This window comes from Oncorhynchus gorbuscha, linkage group LG13, assembly GCF_021184085.1.
Source record: "Oncorhynchus gorbuscha isolate QuinsamMale2020 ecotype Even-year linkage group LG13, OgorEven_v1.0, whole genome shotgun sequence".
NCBI lineage: Eukaryota > Metazoa > Chordata > Actinopteri > Salmoniformes > Salmonidae > Oncorhynchus > Oncorhynchus gorbuscha.
In genome coordinates, this window is record NC_060185.1 from 53,017,544 (window position 1) to 53,031,100 (window position 13,557).

A 13,557-nucleotide genomic window follows, 5' to 3' on the forward strand; every position below is an offset into this window, starting at 1 on the left:
ATATGAAATATCAAAACCAACTGTACACCCCTTTGTTAATATGTATTGGTATTCTGCCCTTGAGTTGCGTTCCCATGCAAAACTAGACAGATAGCTAACAACTAAGTCTTCAATAAAACTCCCAAGGCGTGACTTTTCTTGAATGAATATATTGAAAACGTTTATGTTGTGAAACTGCAAAATATAGAAAATAATATACTTTAGTATTCAATTCACACCGACATAATATAATATGTACATTATACATTTGAAGTTGCATAAATACAAAGCACGTGCTAAGGTACCATGCATCTGGCATGATGCCAAACCGTATAGCTAATTGTTACGGTATGGTAATTGGCTCCTTTCATTACTCTAATAATGTACAACCATTTATGTAGAATAACAAAGCATATTACACTAGAAACAGTAACAAAACTACAGTATTGTATATTTTACAATTCGTTTGCATGACGCATGACGCACGAGCAAAGTAATAAAGCTAACGACATACATTAAAGTTGGTCCTTCTGTAGCTCAGTTGGTAGAGCATGGCGCTTACAAACAAATATTTTCCAAGGCTGAAGCGTGGCAAGAAATAACTACATTGAAAGACCTGCACCGTAGCGTTGTTTGAAGCTGCTTCTATGCGTGCAGAACAAATTCTCTACTTCCTGTTTGCGAAGTCTTTCTAAGTACCAGAAACATGCACTAGGGGGCAAATAACACCATTGAACACAATGGAAATCCAATTTAACCATTGTAATAAAATAATCTGTTAACTTCTAACAGGATGGCAGCACAATTGGCAATAATTAACTTGATGGTGAGGCATGGAATAATAAAACATGTATCTTTTGTCAGGCTGGATGTTTGAAATATGAGGTGATTTGAGTCATGCTTCATCAGTAGTGGCATAAAGACAATTAGCACTTGAGCGTTGTCAAGAAATACTGGAGTGATGTAAGATTGTTAATAAAATTGATTATAGACCCATTTATTATACCCTGGTAGGCCGTCAATGTAAATAAGTCAGTTAAGAACAAATTCTGGCTTACGGCCCAACGCTCTAACCACTAGGCTACCTGCAAGTAAATTGAAATTAAGTTATTTTCAAAAACTACCCGAAAATACATATTTCGGGCATAGTCTTCTTTTCAACATCTTTTCAATGACATTTTGCTAGGAGGGATATCCCGATGTCAAACCACAGTTTTAACCTGTGAATGCACCAATTTGTAAGTCGCTCTGGATAAAAGCGTCTGCTAAATGACTTAAATGTAAATGTAAATGTAACCTGTCCAAATCAATAACTAATATACAGAAACAGTTTGGGATAAATTGAAAACCTAAACATAAAATGTGCAATATCCACAAACATCTGCCACAATAATCATATTACTTGTATTTGTTTAAACAAGCACCATATAAACTGCACAAGCACCAGAAACGTTGTTGTTTTGACAAGTAGCAATACATCACTAATATCGACTAGGTTGTACGTGCTGTTGAAACTAACACAACTAAAAAACACATGGACATTTGAGATATCTTTTACCTCACTGGTTAGAGCACAACCTGCAGAAGACATTCAGCTACATTTGAGTGATGCATTTTAATTTAGGGGTCGCTAAACAAAGGAATGCAACACTTATGTGTCATAACTCATCGATATCATGTTGAAATCAACTGCGAAAGGAGGGAGATGAGGTTGCAAGTCCTGTTAAAACTAACAGCTCAAAAACCCCACGGAATCTGGGAGTAATGTGTACATCACTGGATAGAGGACAATTTGAAGAAAACAGCTAGCTACATTTTGGAGTGTTGCATTTTGATTCAAGTCAGTCATCAAGGTGGTAAGTGTAACACAACTCAACTTTCAATTCTGAGCCTGGATTTTTCCCCTGAGGCTAATATCTATATCATGTTGAAATCAATTGATAGAGGGGCAAACATTTAGGCTTCTACATTGTGACATCATTAAAATACTCCTACTACAATGTAAAACATTCTACATTGTGACATTTCATTGATATCATGAAACAACTCCATGTATTTTCTGATGTTTGATCAGATAACTTTTATCAGAGTATCCCTTCCCACTTTGATTACAGCTAAGATATTCCTCTCCTGTGTGTTCTCTGGTGTCATACCAGGCTGTTTAACAGAGTAAAACCCTTCCCATGTCAATTAGAGCTAAAGGATTTCTATTGTGTGTGTGTTCTCTGGTGTATTGTCAGCTGCCCAGATGTAGCAAAACTCTTCACACATTGATTACAGCTATAAGATTTCTCTCCTGTGTGTGTTCTCTGGTGTACTGTCAGAAGGCTAGATAAAATAAAACTCTTCCCACATTGAGTACAGTTAAAAGGTTTCTCTCCTGTGTGTCTTCTCTGGTGTATCTTCAGATAGCTAGATTGAACAAAACTCTTCCCACATTGATCACAGCTATAGGGTTTCTCTCCTGTGTGTGTTCTCTGGTGTGATATGAGGTTGCTTAGCTTAGTAAAACTCTTCCCACATTGAGTACAGCTGAAAGGTTTCTCTCCTGTATGTATTCTCTGGTGTAGAGTCAGATTGCTAGACCTAGTAAACATCTTCCCACATTCATCACAGCTATAAGGTTTCTCTCCTGTGTGTGTTCTCTGGTGTGATATCAGGCCGCTTAGCTGAGTAAAACTCTTCCCACATTCAGAACAGCTATACGGTTTCTCGCCTGTGTGTGTTCTCTGGTGTGATATTAGGCTGCTTAGCTGAGTAAAACTCGTCCCGCATTCATCACAGCTGTACGGTTTCACGCCCGTGTGTGTTCTCTGGTGCAATATCAGGCTGCTTAGCTGAGTAAAACTCTTCCCACATTGATCACAGCCGTGAGGTTTCTCTCCTGTGTGGATTCTCTGATGAATTTTAATGCCTGATGAGGTGGTGAATCTCTTCCCACAGTCAGAGCAGCAGTGAGTTCTCTTCCCTGTGGATCTCTGCTGGGGTGTCATGTTTTGTCATTTATTATCATGTCTTGTCCCTGTGCTCCCCATTCTATTCGTTTCCCTCTGCCATGCTCGGCAGACACGAGCAGGAATTGTCTGCTGCTCGCCATGCCGTGGAGAACCTGGCCGCTCAGGTTTCCGACCTCTCTGGACAGTTCCAGAGTCTACGTCTCGTGCCACCTGTTACTTCCTGGCCTGCCGAGCCTCCAGAACCTAGGGTTAATAACCTACCTTGCTACTCCGGGCAGCCCACTGAGTGCCGCTCCTTTCTCACGCAGTGTGAGATTGTGTTCTCTCTCCAACCCAACACATACTCTAGAGAGAGAGCTCGGGTTGCTTACGTCATTTCACTCCTTACTGGCCGGGCTCGAGAATGGGGCACAGCTATCTGGGAGGCAAGGGCTGATTGCTCTAACAAGTTCCAGAACTTTAAAGAGGAGATGATTCGGGTTTTTGACCGTTCAGTTTTTGGTAGGGAGGCTTCTAGGGCCCTGGCTTCCTTATGCCAAGGTGAACGGTCCATAACTGATTATTCTATTGAGTTTCGCACTCTTGCTGCCTCTAGTGAGTGGAACGAGCCGGCGCTGCTCGCTCGTTTTCTGGAGGGACTCCACGCAGTGGTTAAGGATGAGATTCTCTCCCGGGAGGTTCCTTCAGATGTGGACTCTTTGATTGCTCTCGCCATCCGCATAGAACGACGGGTAGATCTTCGTCACCGGGCTCGTGGAAGAGAGCTCGCATCAACGGTGTTTCCCTGCTCCGCATCGCAACCATCTCCCTCCTCTGGCTCAGAGACTGAGCCCATGCAGCTGGGAGGGATTCGCATCTCGACTAAGGAGAGGGAACGGAGGATCACCAACCGCCTGTGCCTCTATTGCGGAGTTGCTGGACATTTTGTTAATTCATGTCCAGTAAAAGCCAGAGCTCATCTGTAAGCGGAGGGCTACAGGTGAGCGCAACTACTCAAGTCTCTCCATCAAAATCCTGTACTACTTTGTCGGTCCATCTACGCTGGACCGGTTCGGGTGCTACATGTAGTGCCTTGATAGACTCTGGGGCTGAGGGTTGTTTCATGGACGAAGCATGGGTTCGGAAACATGACATTCCTTTCAGAGAGTTAGAGAAGCCTACGCCCATGTTCGCCTTAGATGGTAGTCATCTTCCCAGTATCAGATTTGAGACACTACCTTTAACCCTCACAGTATCTGGTAACCACAGTGAGACTATTTCTTTTTTGATTTTTCGTTCACCGTTTACACCTGTTGTTTTGGGTCATCCCTGGCTAGTATGTCATAATCCTTCTATTAATTGGTCTAGTAATTCTATCCTATCCTGGAACGTTTCTTGTCATGTGAAGTGTTTAATGTCTGCCATCCCTCCCGTTTCTTCTGTCCCTACTTCTCAGGAGGAACCTGGCGATTTGACAGGAGTGCCGGAGGAATATCATGATCTGCGCACGGTCTTCAGTCGGTCCCGAGCCAACTCCCTTCCTCCTCACCGGTCGTATGATTGTAGTATTGATCTCCTTCCGGGGACCACTCCTCCTCGGGGTAGACTATACTCTCTGTCGGCTCCCGAACGTAAGGCTCTCGAGGATTATTTGTCTGTGTCTCTTGACGCCGGTACCATAGTGCCTTCTTCCTCTCCGGCCGGGGCGGGGTTCTTTTGTTAAGAAGAAGGACGGTACTCTGCGCCCCTGCGTGGATTATCGAGGGCTGAATGACATAACGGTTAAGAATCGTTATCCGCTTCCCCTTATGTCATCAGCCTTCGAGATTCTGCAGGGAGCCAGGTGCTTTACTAAGTTGGACCTTCGTAACGCTTACCATCTCGTGCGCATCAGAGAGGGGGACGAGTGGAAAACGGCGTTTAACACTCCGTTAGGGCATTTTGAGTACCGGGTTCTGCCGTTTGGTCTCGCCAATGCGCCAGCTGTTTTTCAGGCATTAGTTAATGATGTTCTGAGAGACATGCTGAACATCTTTGTTTTTGTCTATCTTGACGATATCCTGATTTTTTCTCCGTCACTCGAGATTCATGTTCAGCACGTTCGACGGGTTCTACAGCGCCTTTTAGAGAATTGTCTCTACGTAAAGGCTGAGAAGTGCTCTTTTCATGTCTCCTCCGTTACTTTTCTCGGTTCCGTTATTTCCGCTGAAGGCATTCAGATGGATTCCGCTAAGGTCCAAGCTGTCAGTGATTGGCCCGTTCCAAGGTCACGTGTCGAGTTGCAGCGCTTTTTAGGTTTCGCTAATTTCTATCGGCGTTTCATTCGTAATTTCGGTCAAGTTGCTGCCCCTCTCACAGCTCTTACTTCTGTCAAGACGTGTTTTAAGTGGTCCTTTTGATCTTCTAAAAGAACGTTTTACGTCCGCTCCTATCCTCGTTACTCCTGACGTCACTAGACAATTCATTGTCGAGGTTGACGCTTCAGAGGTAGGCGTGGGAGCCATTCTATCCCAGCGCTTCCAGTCTGACGATAAGGTTCATCCTTGCGCTTATTTTTCTCATCGCCTGTCGCCATCTGAGCGCAACTATGATGTGGGTAACCGTGAACTGCTCGCCATCCGCTTAGCCCTAGGCGAATGGCGACAGTGGTTGGAGGGGGCGACCGTTCCTTTTGTCGTTTGGACAGACCATAAGAACCTTGAGTACATCCGTTCTGCCAAACGACTTAATGCCCGTCAAGCTCGTTGGGCGTTGTTTTTCGCTCGTTTCGAGTTTGTGATTTCTTACCGTCCGGGTAGCAAGAACACCAAGCCTGATGCCTTATCCCGTCTGTTTAGTTCTTCTGTGACTTCTACTGATCCCGAGGGGATTCTTCCTTATGGGCGTGTTGTCGGGTTAACAGTCTGGGGAATTGAAAGACAGGTTAAGCAAGCACTCACGCACACTGCGTCGCGCGCGCTTGTCCTAGTAACCTCCTTTTCGTTCCTGTTTCCACTCGTCTGGCTGTTCTTCAGTGGGCTCACTCTGCCAAGTTAGCTGGTCATCCCGGTGTTCGAGGCACTCTTGCGTCTATTCGCCAGCGCTTTTGGTGGCCGACTCAGGAGCGTGACACGCGCCGTTTCGTGGCTGCTTGTTCGGACTGCGCGCAGACTAAGTCGGGTAACTCTCCTCCTGCCGGTCGTCTCAGACCGCTCCCATTCCTTCTCGACCATGGTCTCACATCGCCCTAGACTTCATTACCGGTCTGCCTTTGTCTGCGGGGAAGACTGTGATTCTTACGGTTGTCGATAGGTTCTCTAAGGCGGCACATTTCATTCCCCTCGCTAAACTTCCTTCCGCTAAGGAGACGGCACAAATCATTATCGAGAATGTATTCAGAATTCATGGCCTCCCGTTAGACGCCGTTTCAGACAGAGGCCCGCAATTCACGTCACAGTTTTGGAGGGAGTTCTGTCGTTTGATTGGTGCGTCCGTCAGTCTCTCTTCCGGGTTTCATCCCCAGTCTAACGGTCAAGCAGAGAGGGCCAATCAGACGATTGGTCGCATACTACGCAGCCTTTCTTTCAGAAACCCTGCGTCTTGGGCAGAACAGCTCCCCTGGGCAGAATACGCTCACAATCGCTTCCTTCGTCTGCTACCGGGTTATCTCCGTTTCAGAGTAGTCTGGGTTACCAGCCTCCTCTGTTCTCAACCCAGCTTGCCGAGTCCAGCGTTCCCTCCGCTCAAGCGTTTGTCCAACGTTGTGAGCGCACCTGGAGGAGGGTGAGGTCTGCACTTTGCCGTTACAGGGCACAGACTGTGAGAGCCGCCAATAAACGCAGGATTAAGAGTCCAAGGTATTGTTGCGGCCAGAGAGTGTGGCTTTCCACTCGCAACCTTCCTCTTACGACAGCTTCTCATAAGTTGACTCCGCGGTTCATTGGTCCGTTCCGTGTCTCCCAGGTCGTCAATCCTGTCGCTGTGCGACTGCTTCTTCCGCGACATCTTCGTCGCGTCCATCCTGTCTTCCATGTCTCCTGTGTTAAGCCCTTTCTTCGCACCCCGTTCGTCTTCCCTCCCCCTCCCGTCCTTGTCGAGAGCGCACCTATTTACAAGGTACATAAGATCATGGACATGCGTTCTCGGGGACGGGGTCACCAATACTTAGTGGATTGGGAGGGTTACGGTCCTGAGGAGAGGAGTTGGGTTCCGTCTCGGGACGTGCTGGACCGTTCACTCATTGATGATTTCCTCCGTTGCCGCCAGGATTCCTCCTCGAGTGCGCCAGGAGGCGCTCGGTGAGTGGGGGGTACTGTCATGTTTTGTCATTTATTATCATGTCTTGTCCCTGTGCTCCCCATTCTATTCGTTTCCCTCTGCTGGTCTTATTAGGTTCTTTCCCTCTTTCTATCCCTCTCTCTCCCCTCCCTCTCTCACTCGGGGTTTCTTGACGTGTTCGGATCTGGAGAGAGTCTTCTCTGCTTTGTCAGCATCATGAGGTTGTTGAGGCTCCCCAGAGGACCCACGGTAGTCCCGTCTCTCCCCTGTGTGAACAACAAAGTCAGACAGATGGTAAAAGGCCCACAATAGCGGAATCCACTGTAAAAGGTGATGCCAACAGCGTAACCATGATGTTGTACAACAATTGACATCTAATCAATGTTAAAATTATTTGCCAATTGTCTTAAAATGAGAAACAAGTCATATTTGGTTTTGTTTTCACATTAGTAGTAAAATCAATGATTGGAGGGTAGAAATAAGTTATTAAAGTTGTTGAAACCCCAAGCAATGTGCCAGACGACTTTTGGTCTCCAATATAGGCCACTTTCTGTGTTTGCTAAAATTGCGGCACAAGGGCAAAGCACACACAATTTGGTTGCAGAAACTCCTCCCTGCTAATGAGGAAACTGCTAGTTATGGATGTAGTGTATTTGGTTGCAGAAACTCCTCCCTGCTAATGAGGAAACCACTAGTTATGGATGTATTATATCTGGTAATGAGGAAACCACTAGTTATGGATGTAGTATATCTGGTAATGAGGAAACCACTAGTTATGGATGTAGTATATCTGGTAACGAGGAAACCACTAGTTATGGATGTAGTATATCTGGTAACGAGGAAACCACTAGTTATGGATGTAGTATATCTGGTAATGAGGAAACCACTAGTTATGGATGTAGTATATCTGCCTGGAGCAAAAATGGTGAGTGAAGATTTTAGTTTTTCCACAATGTATTCTGAATATTACAGTGCAAGATCATGAGTGCTACTCAAGGAAACTCACATTAAGCTCTGTGTCTATTCACTAATTCACCACCGTGGGGGAAAACTCAGGGGAGTTCTCATAGGCTGACAGCAAAAATAGCCTCCATTTGCAGGTTGCTTATGGGTGCATTTCACATTACTTTTGGATTATAATTGTAAGGTTCGTTTGAATCTCCTGCTTAATATGTTTGTGTTATTGTCGCAAATCGACTGCTTTATACTTTTTTTATACACTTCAACAAGTAAAATGCTCTTTGGCTAGCTTTGCCATCAGCCTGACAATGAGGGTTTGAACACTAAGTGTTTAACAAATTGGCCCTAACAACAACATAGACCTACTGTGGGACCCATAACTTCACCTAACAACAACATAGACCAACTGTCGGACCCATAACTTCACCTGATGACAACATAAACCTACTGTAGGACCCATAGCTTTTCATTTTACCTTTATTTAACTGGGCAAGTCAGTTAAGAACAAATTCTTATTTACAATGACGGCCTAGGAACAGTAGGTTAAATGCCTTGCTCAGGGGCAGAACGACAGATTTTTACCTTGTCAGCTCGGGGATTCAATCTTAGAAACTTTCGGTTACTGGCTCTAACGCTCTAACCCAGACATGGGCAAACTACGGCCCGCGGGCCACATACGGCCCGTTAGGCTTTTTAATCCGGCCCGCCGAACTTGTCCAAATTATAGTAAAAACCTCCTTTTTTCCCCTTTCCCTGCAATGCCCACGTTTCCCCAATAGATGGCGCACTCAAAACACATTGACCGTTGTTGGAGTGGCGCGTATTTCTCTTTATTTCACTATACTTTTCACTTCGTTTCACGTCACCATTAAGCCCTTCTGTGAAAATGAGCGGACCAAAGAGAAGGAAAGTGGACAGCGAATGCCGAGTGTTTAATAAGGAGTGGACAACAAAATACTTCTTCACTGAAGTCCGATCAACGGCTGTATGTCTGATATGCCAAGAAGCTGTTGCGGTTTTCAAAGAGTACAATATCAGCCGTCACTTTGCCACGAAGCATGCAAACTATGCTAGCAAGCAGTCAACACAAGAACGGGCGGCTACTGCTCAGAGGTTGGCAGCTAATTTACAGAGTCAACAGAACTTTTTTCACTGACAAACTGCAATTCAAGAGTCGAGTACCAAGGCAAGTTATTTGCTGGCATTCAAATTAGCAAAGGCTAATTTTCAGCTGCAGGTAGGATATTTAATACAGCCTATGTCTGTGTGCTTGGCAACGATACACGTGTACTGTTTGCGCGTGAAAGCGAGGGCGTCCGTGGCGAGTTTGTAGAGCGTGCGGTCAGGACAATCCATCCATGATTTTGCGGAGTTTAACACAAGTAGATATTATTGAGCTTGAGTATTTCGTTGTGTAATAATATGTTTTGAATGTTGAAAGTGATTCCATTTTTCAATAAATGTTGATTTCTTTAACTTTGCACCTTCGATTGAAACTTATTAAAAACAGACGCAATCTTGATAAATCACAGTGCGTATGTTATTTTAATCTATTTACATTTCCTCCTCCCAGTATCTGCGAAATAGTATGTAAATGCCATATCTTGCATATTCCTTGAGACAAATTTATTAACTGATAAGGGCTATTTTTCACATTTGAAAGACAGTTAATAAATTGGGTTGTAGTGTTCTTACTGTGCTATGAGGTTTGCACACACTACATTTAATGCTTTAGTATATCCGGCCCAAACACTCCCTCCAAATGCTTCTGGCCCGGCCCCTCTGTCAAATTTTAGAACCCATTGTGGCCCGCGAGTCAAAAAGTTTGCCCACCTCTGCTCTAACCACTACCTGCCGACCCACTTGCCGCCCCACTTCACCTAACAATAGCATAGACCAACAGTAAGAGCCATAAAACTAAATGCATGCTCTTCAACCGATCGCTACCTGCACCTACCCGCCTGTCCAACATCACTACTCTGGACGGCTCTGACTTAGAATACGTGGACAACTACAAATACTTAGGTGTCTGGTTAGACTGTAAACTCTCCTTCCAGACCCATATCAAACATCTCCAATCCAAAGTTAAATCTAGAATTGGCTTCCTATTTCGCAACAAAGCATCCTTCACTCATGCTGCCAAACATACCCTTGTAAAACTGACCATCCTACCAATCCTCGACTTTGGCGATGTCATTTACAAAATAGCCTCCAATACCCTACTCAACAAATTGGATGCAGTCTATCACAGTGGAATCCGTTTGGTCACCAAAGCCCCATATACTACCCACCATTGCGACCTGTACGCTCTCGTTGGCTGGCCCTCGCTTCATACTCGTCGCCAAACCCACTGGCTCCATGTCATCTACAAGACCCTGCTAGGTAAAGTCCCCCCTTATCTCAGCTCGCTGGTCACCATAGCATCTCCCACCTGTAGCACACGCTCCAGCAGGTATATCTCTCGTCACCCCCAAAACCAATTCTTTCTTTGTCCGCCTCTCCTTCCAGTTCTCTGCTGCCAATGACTGGAACGAACTACAAAAATCTCTGAAACTGGAAACACTTATCTCCCTCACTAGCTTTAAGCACCAACTGTCAGAGCATCTTACAGATTACTGCACCTGTACATAGCCCACCTATAATTTAGCCCAAACAACTACCTCTTTCCCAACTGTATTTAATTTATTTATTTATTTATTTTGCTCCTTTGCACCCCATTATTTTTATTTCTACTTTGCACATTCTTCCATTGCAAAACTACCATTCCAGTGTTTTACTTGCCATATTGTATTTACTTTGCCACCATGGCCTTTTTTGCCTTTACCTCCCTTCTCACCTGAATTGCTCACATTGTATATAGACTTGTTTATACTGTATTATTGACTGTATGTTTGTTTTACTCCATGTGTATCTCTGTGTCGTTGTATCTGTCGAACTGCTTTGCTTTATCTTGGCCAGGTCGCAATTGTAAATGAGAACTTGTTCTCAACTTGCCTACCTGGTTAAATAAAGGTGAAATAAATAAATAAAAATAAAAATAAATAAAAATTTCACCTTACAACAACATAGACCTATCATGTAATATTTCAGGTGAAACATGGAAAATATCTTTGTCATGACATTTCCTAACCTGATCACCAGATAATTTTGTGAATAATCCCACTAGGCTACTCTGTAATGTGTTGTCATTCTAAATGACCTGAATAAAGGAATATAATATATTATTATTATTATTATTATTATTATTTTGCTCTGTGTGTTGAACAATAGCTAATCAATCAAGGAACAGTTCTCTACACATTAGGAACAAAGTATCTCTGTGTCCAAACAGACTAACAAGACCCTACTTTAAATCAAGCACACAATAACACATTATAAAGACCAATTTTTTTAGGGATGTTGAATCCAACGTGGAGCACGGCATAACTGTCTTTACCAGAGTAATGAATGAAGAAGCACTTTGGTTGTTGTTGCATGTCGTGATGTTCGTCATTTGACTGTCATTCAGAAAATGATTTCCTAGATCATCTGATGATAGTTGAACATGTGACTGTAACTAAACAGCTACAGTATTAAGTATTATGTGTAATTATTGAAGAACCGCGATAATGACAGTATCGATTTGGGTGTTAAAGTTAAGGTGACTCTCGGTTAGAACCATTGGATTTAGTAAACTATGACATTATTTAGGATGTCTGTGCCCATGAAAACTGTTTTCCCAGCGCAACATAAGGAGACACTAAATGTGACGTAGTTAGAGAGCATTTCAGACTACAAAAAAACTGTCCCACAGCATAACATAGTCACTCCCCTTTATGTAAATGATTAATACCCTTTAGCCTTGGCCACCCTTATCTTTCTGCTTAGTTTCCATTCTCTGATTGGCTCAGACATTAGGGCATTGATTCTATTGGTGGCGTGACCATTGCAATGACACAAAAATAAACAGACATGCACACTCCTATTGCAGGTGCCTATAACTGATTAACTAATGTTCCTGTCCAATGGCCTTCACAAGTCCAAGCCTCTGGTGCTTCCAAATGATTAGCCAATGTTCCTGTCCAAAGGCCCAAAATGACCAGGTGTGTTGATCCAGCTTTGCACAATCACATATGTCTAATGGTTAACTATATTGATTCTGCTACCTACTTCTAAGAAAACAGTACAGATACTGGACAATTCTAAAGGTACTGGAAAATGTCCAATAATCTCCAGGAATTTAAAATAGGAATGGGGTTGCCCTAACGCTGGGGGAACACCAGTAAGCTTAATTCACTGGAAGTTATGCATGCCAGCCAACGGTAGTCAATGTTGGGCTTCCATGTGGCTTGGATAGGATATAGTGCTTGAGATGTCACTACAGACCCTGGTTAAATTGTAATGTAATGAATCAAATTGGCTGAATATTAAACAATGACTTATAAACAGCTCTAACAATTTGACCCCCACAAGAAATCTACACTGGCAATTCTAGAATATACTATATTGCCTAGAAACCTGGTTAAACTATCATTATGAATCATGGATAAATTCTAGAATATACTATATAGCCTAGAAACCTGGTTAAACTATTATTATGACATCATGGATGAATTCTAGAATATACTATATAGCCTAGAAACCTGGTTAATCTATCATTATGACATCATGGATGAATTATAGAATATACTATATAGCCTAGAAACCTGGTTAAACTATCATTATGACAACATGGATGGCCAGTCCTTGTATTCATAGTGTAGTGAATTCAGGGGATAGCCCTGAGCTGAACTCAAACCTGGTTCCAGCGACTGTCAAGTCAACACCTTATAACTGTTACGCCAAGATGTCTGAACTTCTTGACGAGGTCACTAGGTGTTGGGTTACGGTGGCTACAATAGCATTCTCTATGAATTTGAGAGGGGTTACATTTCTCAAACCACCATCCCTCAGTTGTTTACCAAACCAAGTCTCAGGGCAGGCATTTTGTTCTGTTTAAATCCTAGGTTGTCCCTTTAAAAAATCCCCATCAACCAATCTGCAGAACTGAGAAAACAAGGGGTAGTTTGCTCTCTACGTCATCTGATTCTAGAAATATCAGTAATCATCCTAGGGCACTCCGTTGAAGAGGTATTGACGAGCCAACTTCGAATATCCAAAGTTAAAAAGACATTTAATGCTGAACTTACTGGTGTTAATCAGATCCCCTATCTTCACCTCTACCAATGTGACAGTAATATCCCCTTCCTTCCTCACTCCATAAACTGCATCCTCCTCTTCTTTTACTGTAACATCCTCCTCCTCTTTCACTCTGAACGCGTCTTCCTCTTACATTTACATTTTACATTTAAGTCATTTAGCAGACGCTCTTATCCAGAGCGACTTACAAATTGGTGCATTCACCTTATGACATCCAGTGGAACAACCACTTTACAATAGTGCATCT

The 13,557-nt window shown here is 43.5% G+C and overlaps 1 protein-coding gene and 1 pseudogene across 1 annotated transcript; both read right to left on the reverse strand.

The window, feature by feature from the left end:
* The window catches only part of LOC123992334, a 66,189-nt pseudogene that overhangs the window by 33,898 nt on the left and 18,734 nt on the right, over positions 1–13,557 (reverse strand).
* LOC123992333 (zinc finger protein 180-like) lies at positions 552–2,972 on the reverse strand. The gene has a single exon (XM_046293487.1). It carries the CDS (start codon positions 2,970–2,972, stop codon positions 2,187–2,189), a length of 786 nt encoding a protein of 261 aa, XP_046149443.1. The 3' UTR covers positions 552–2,186.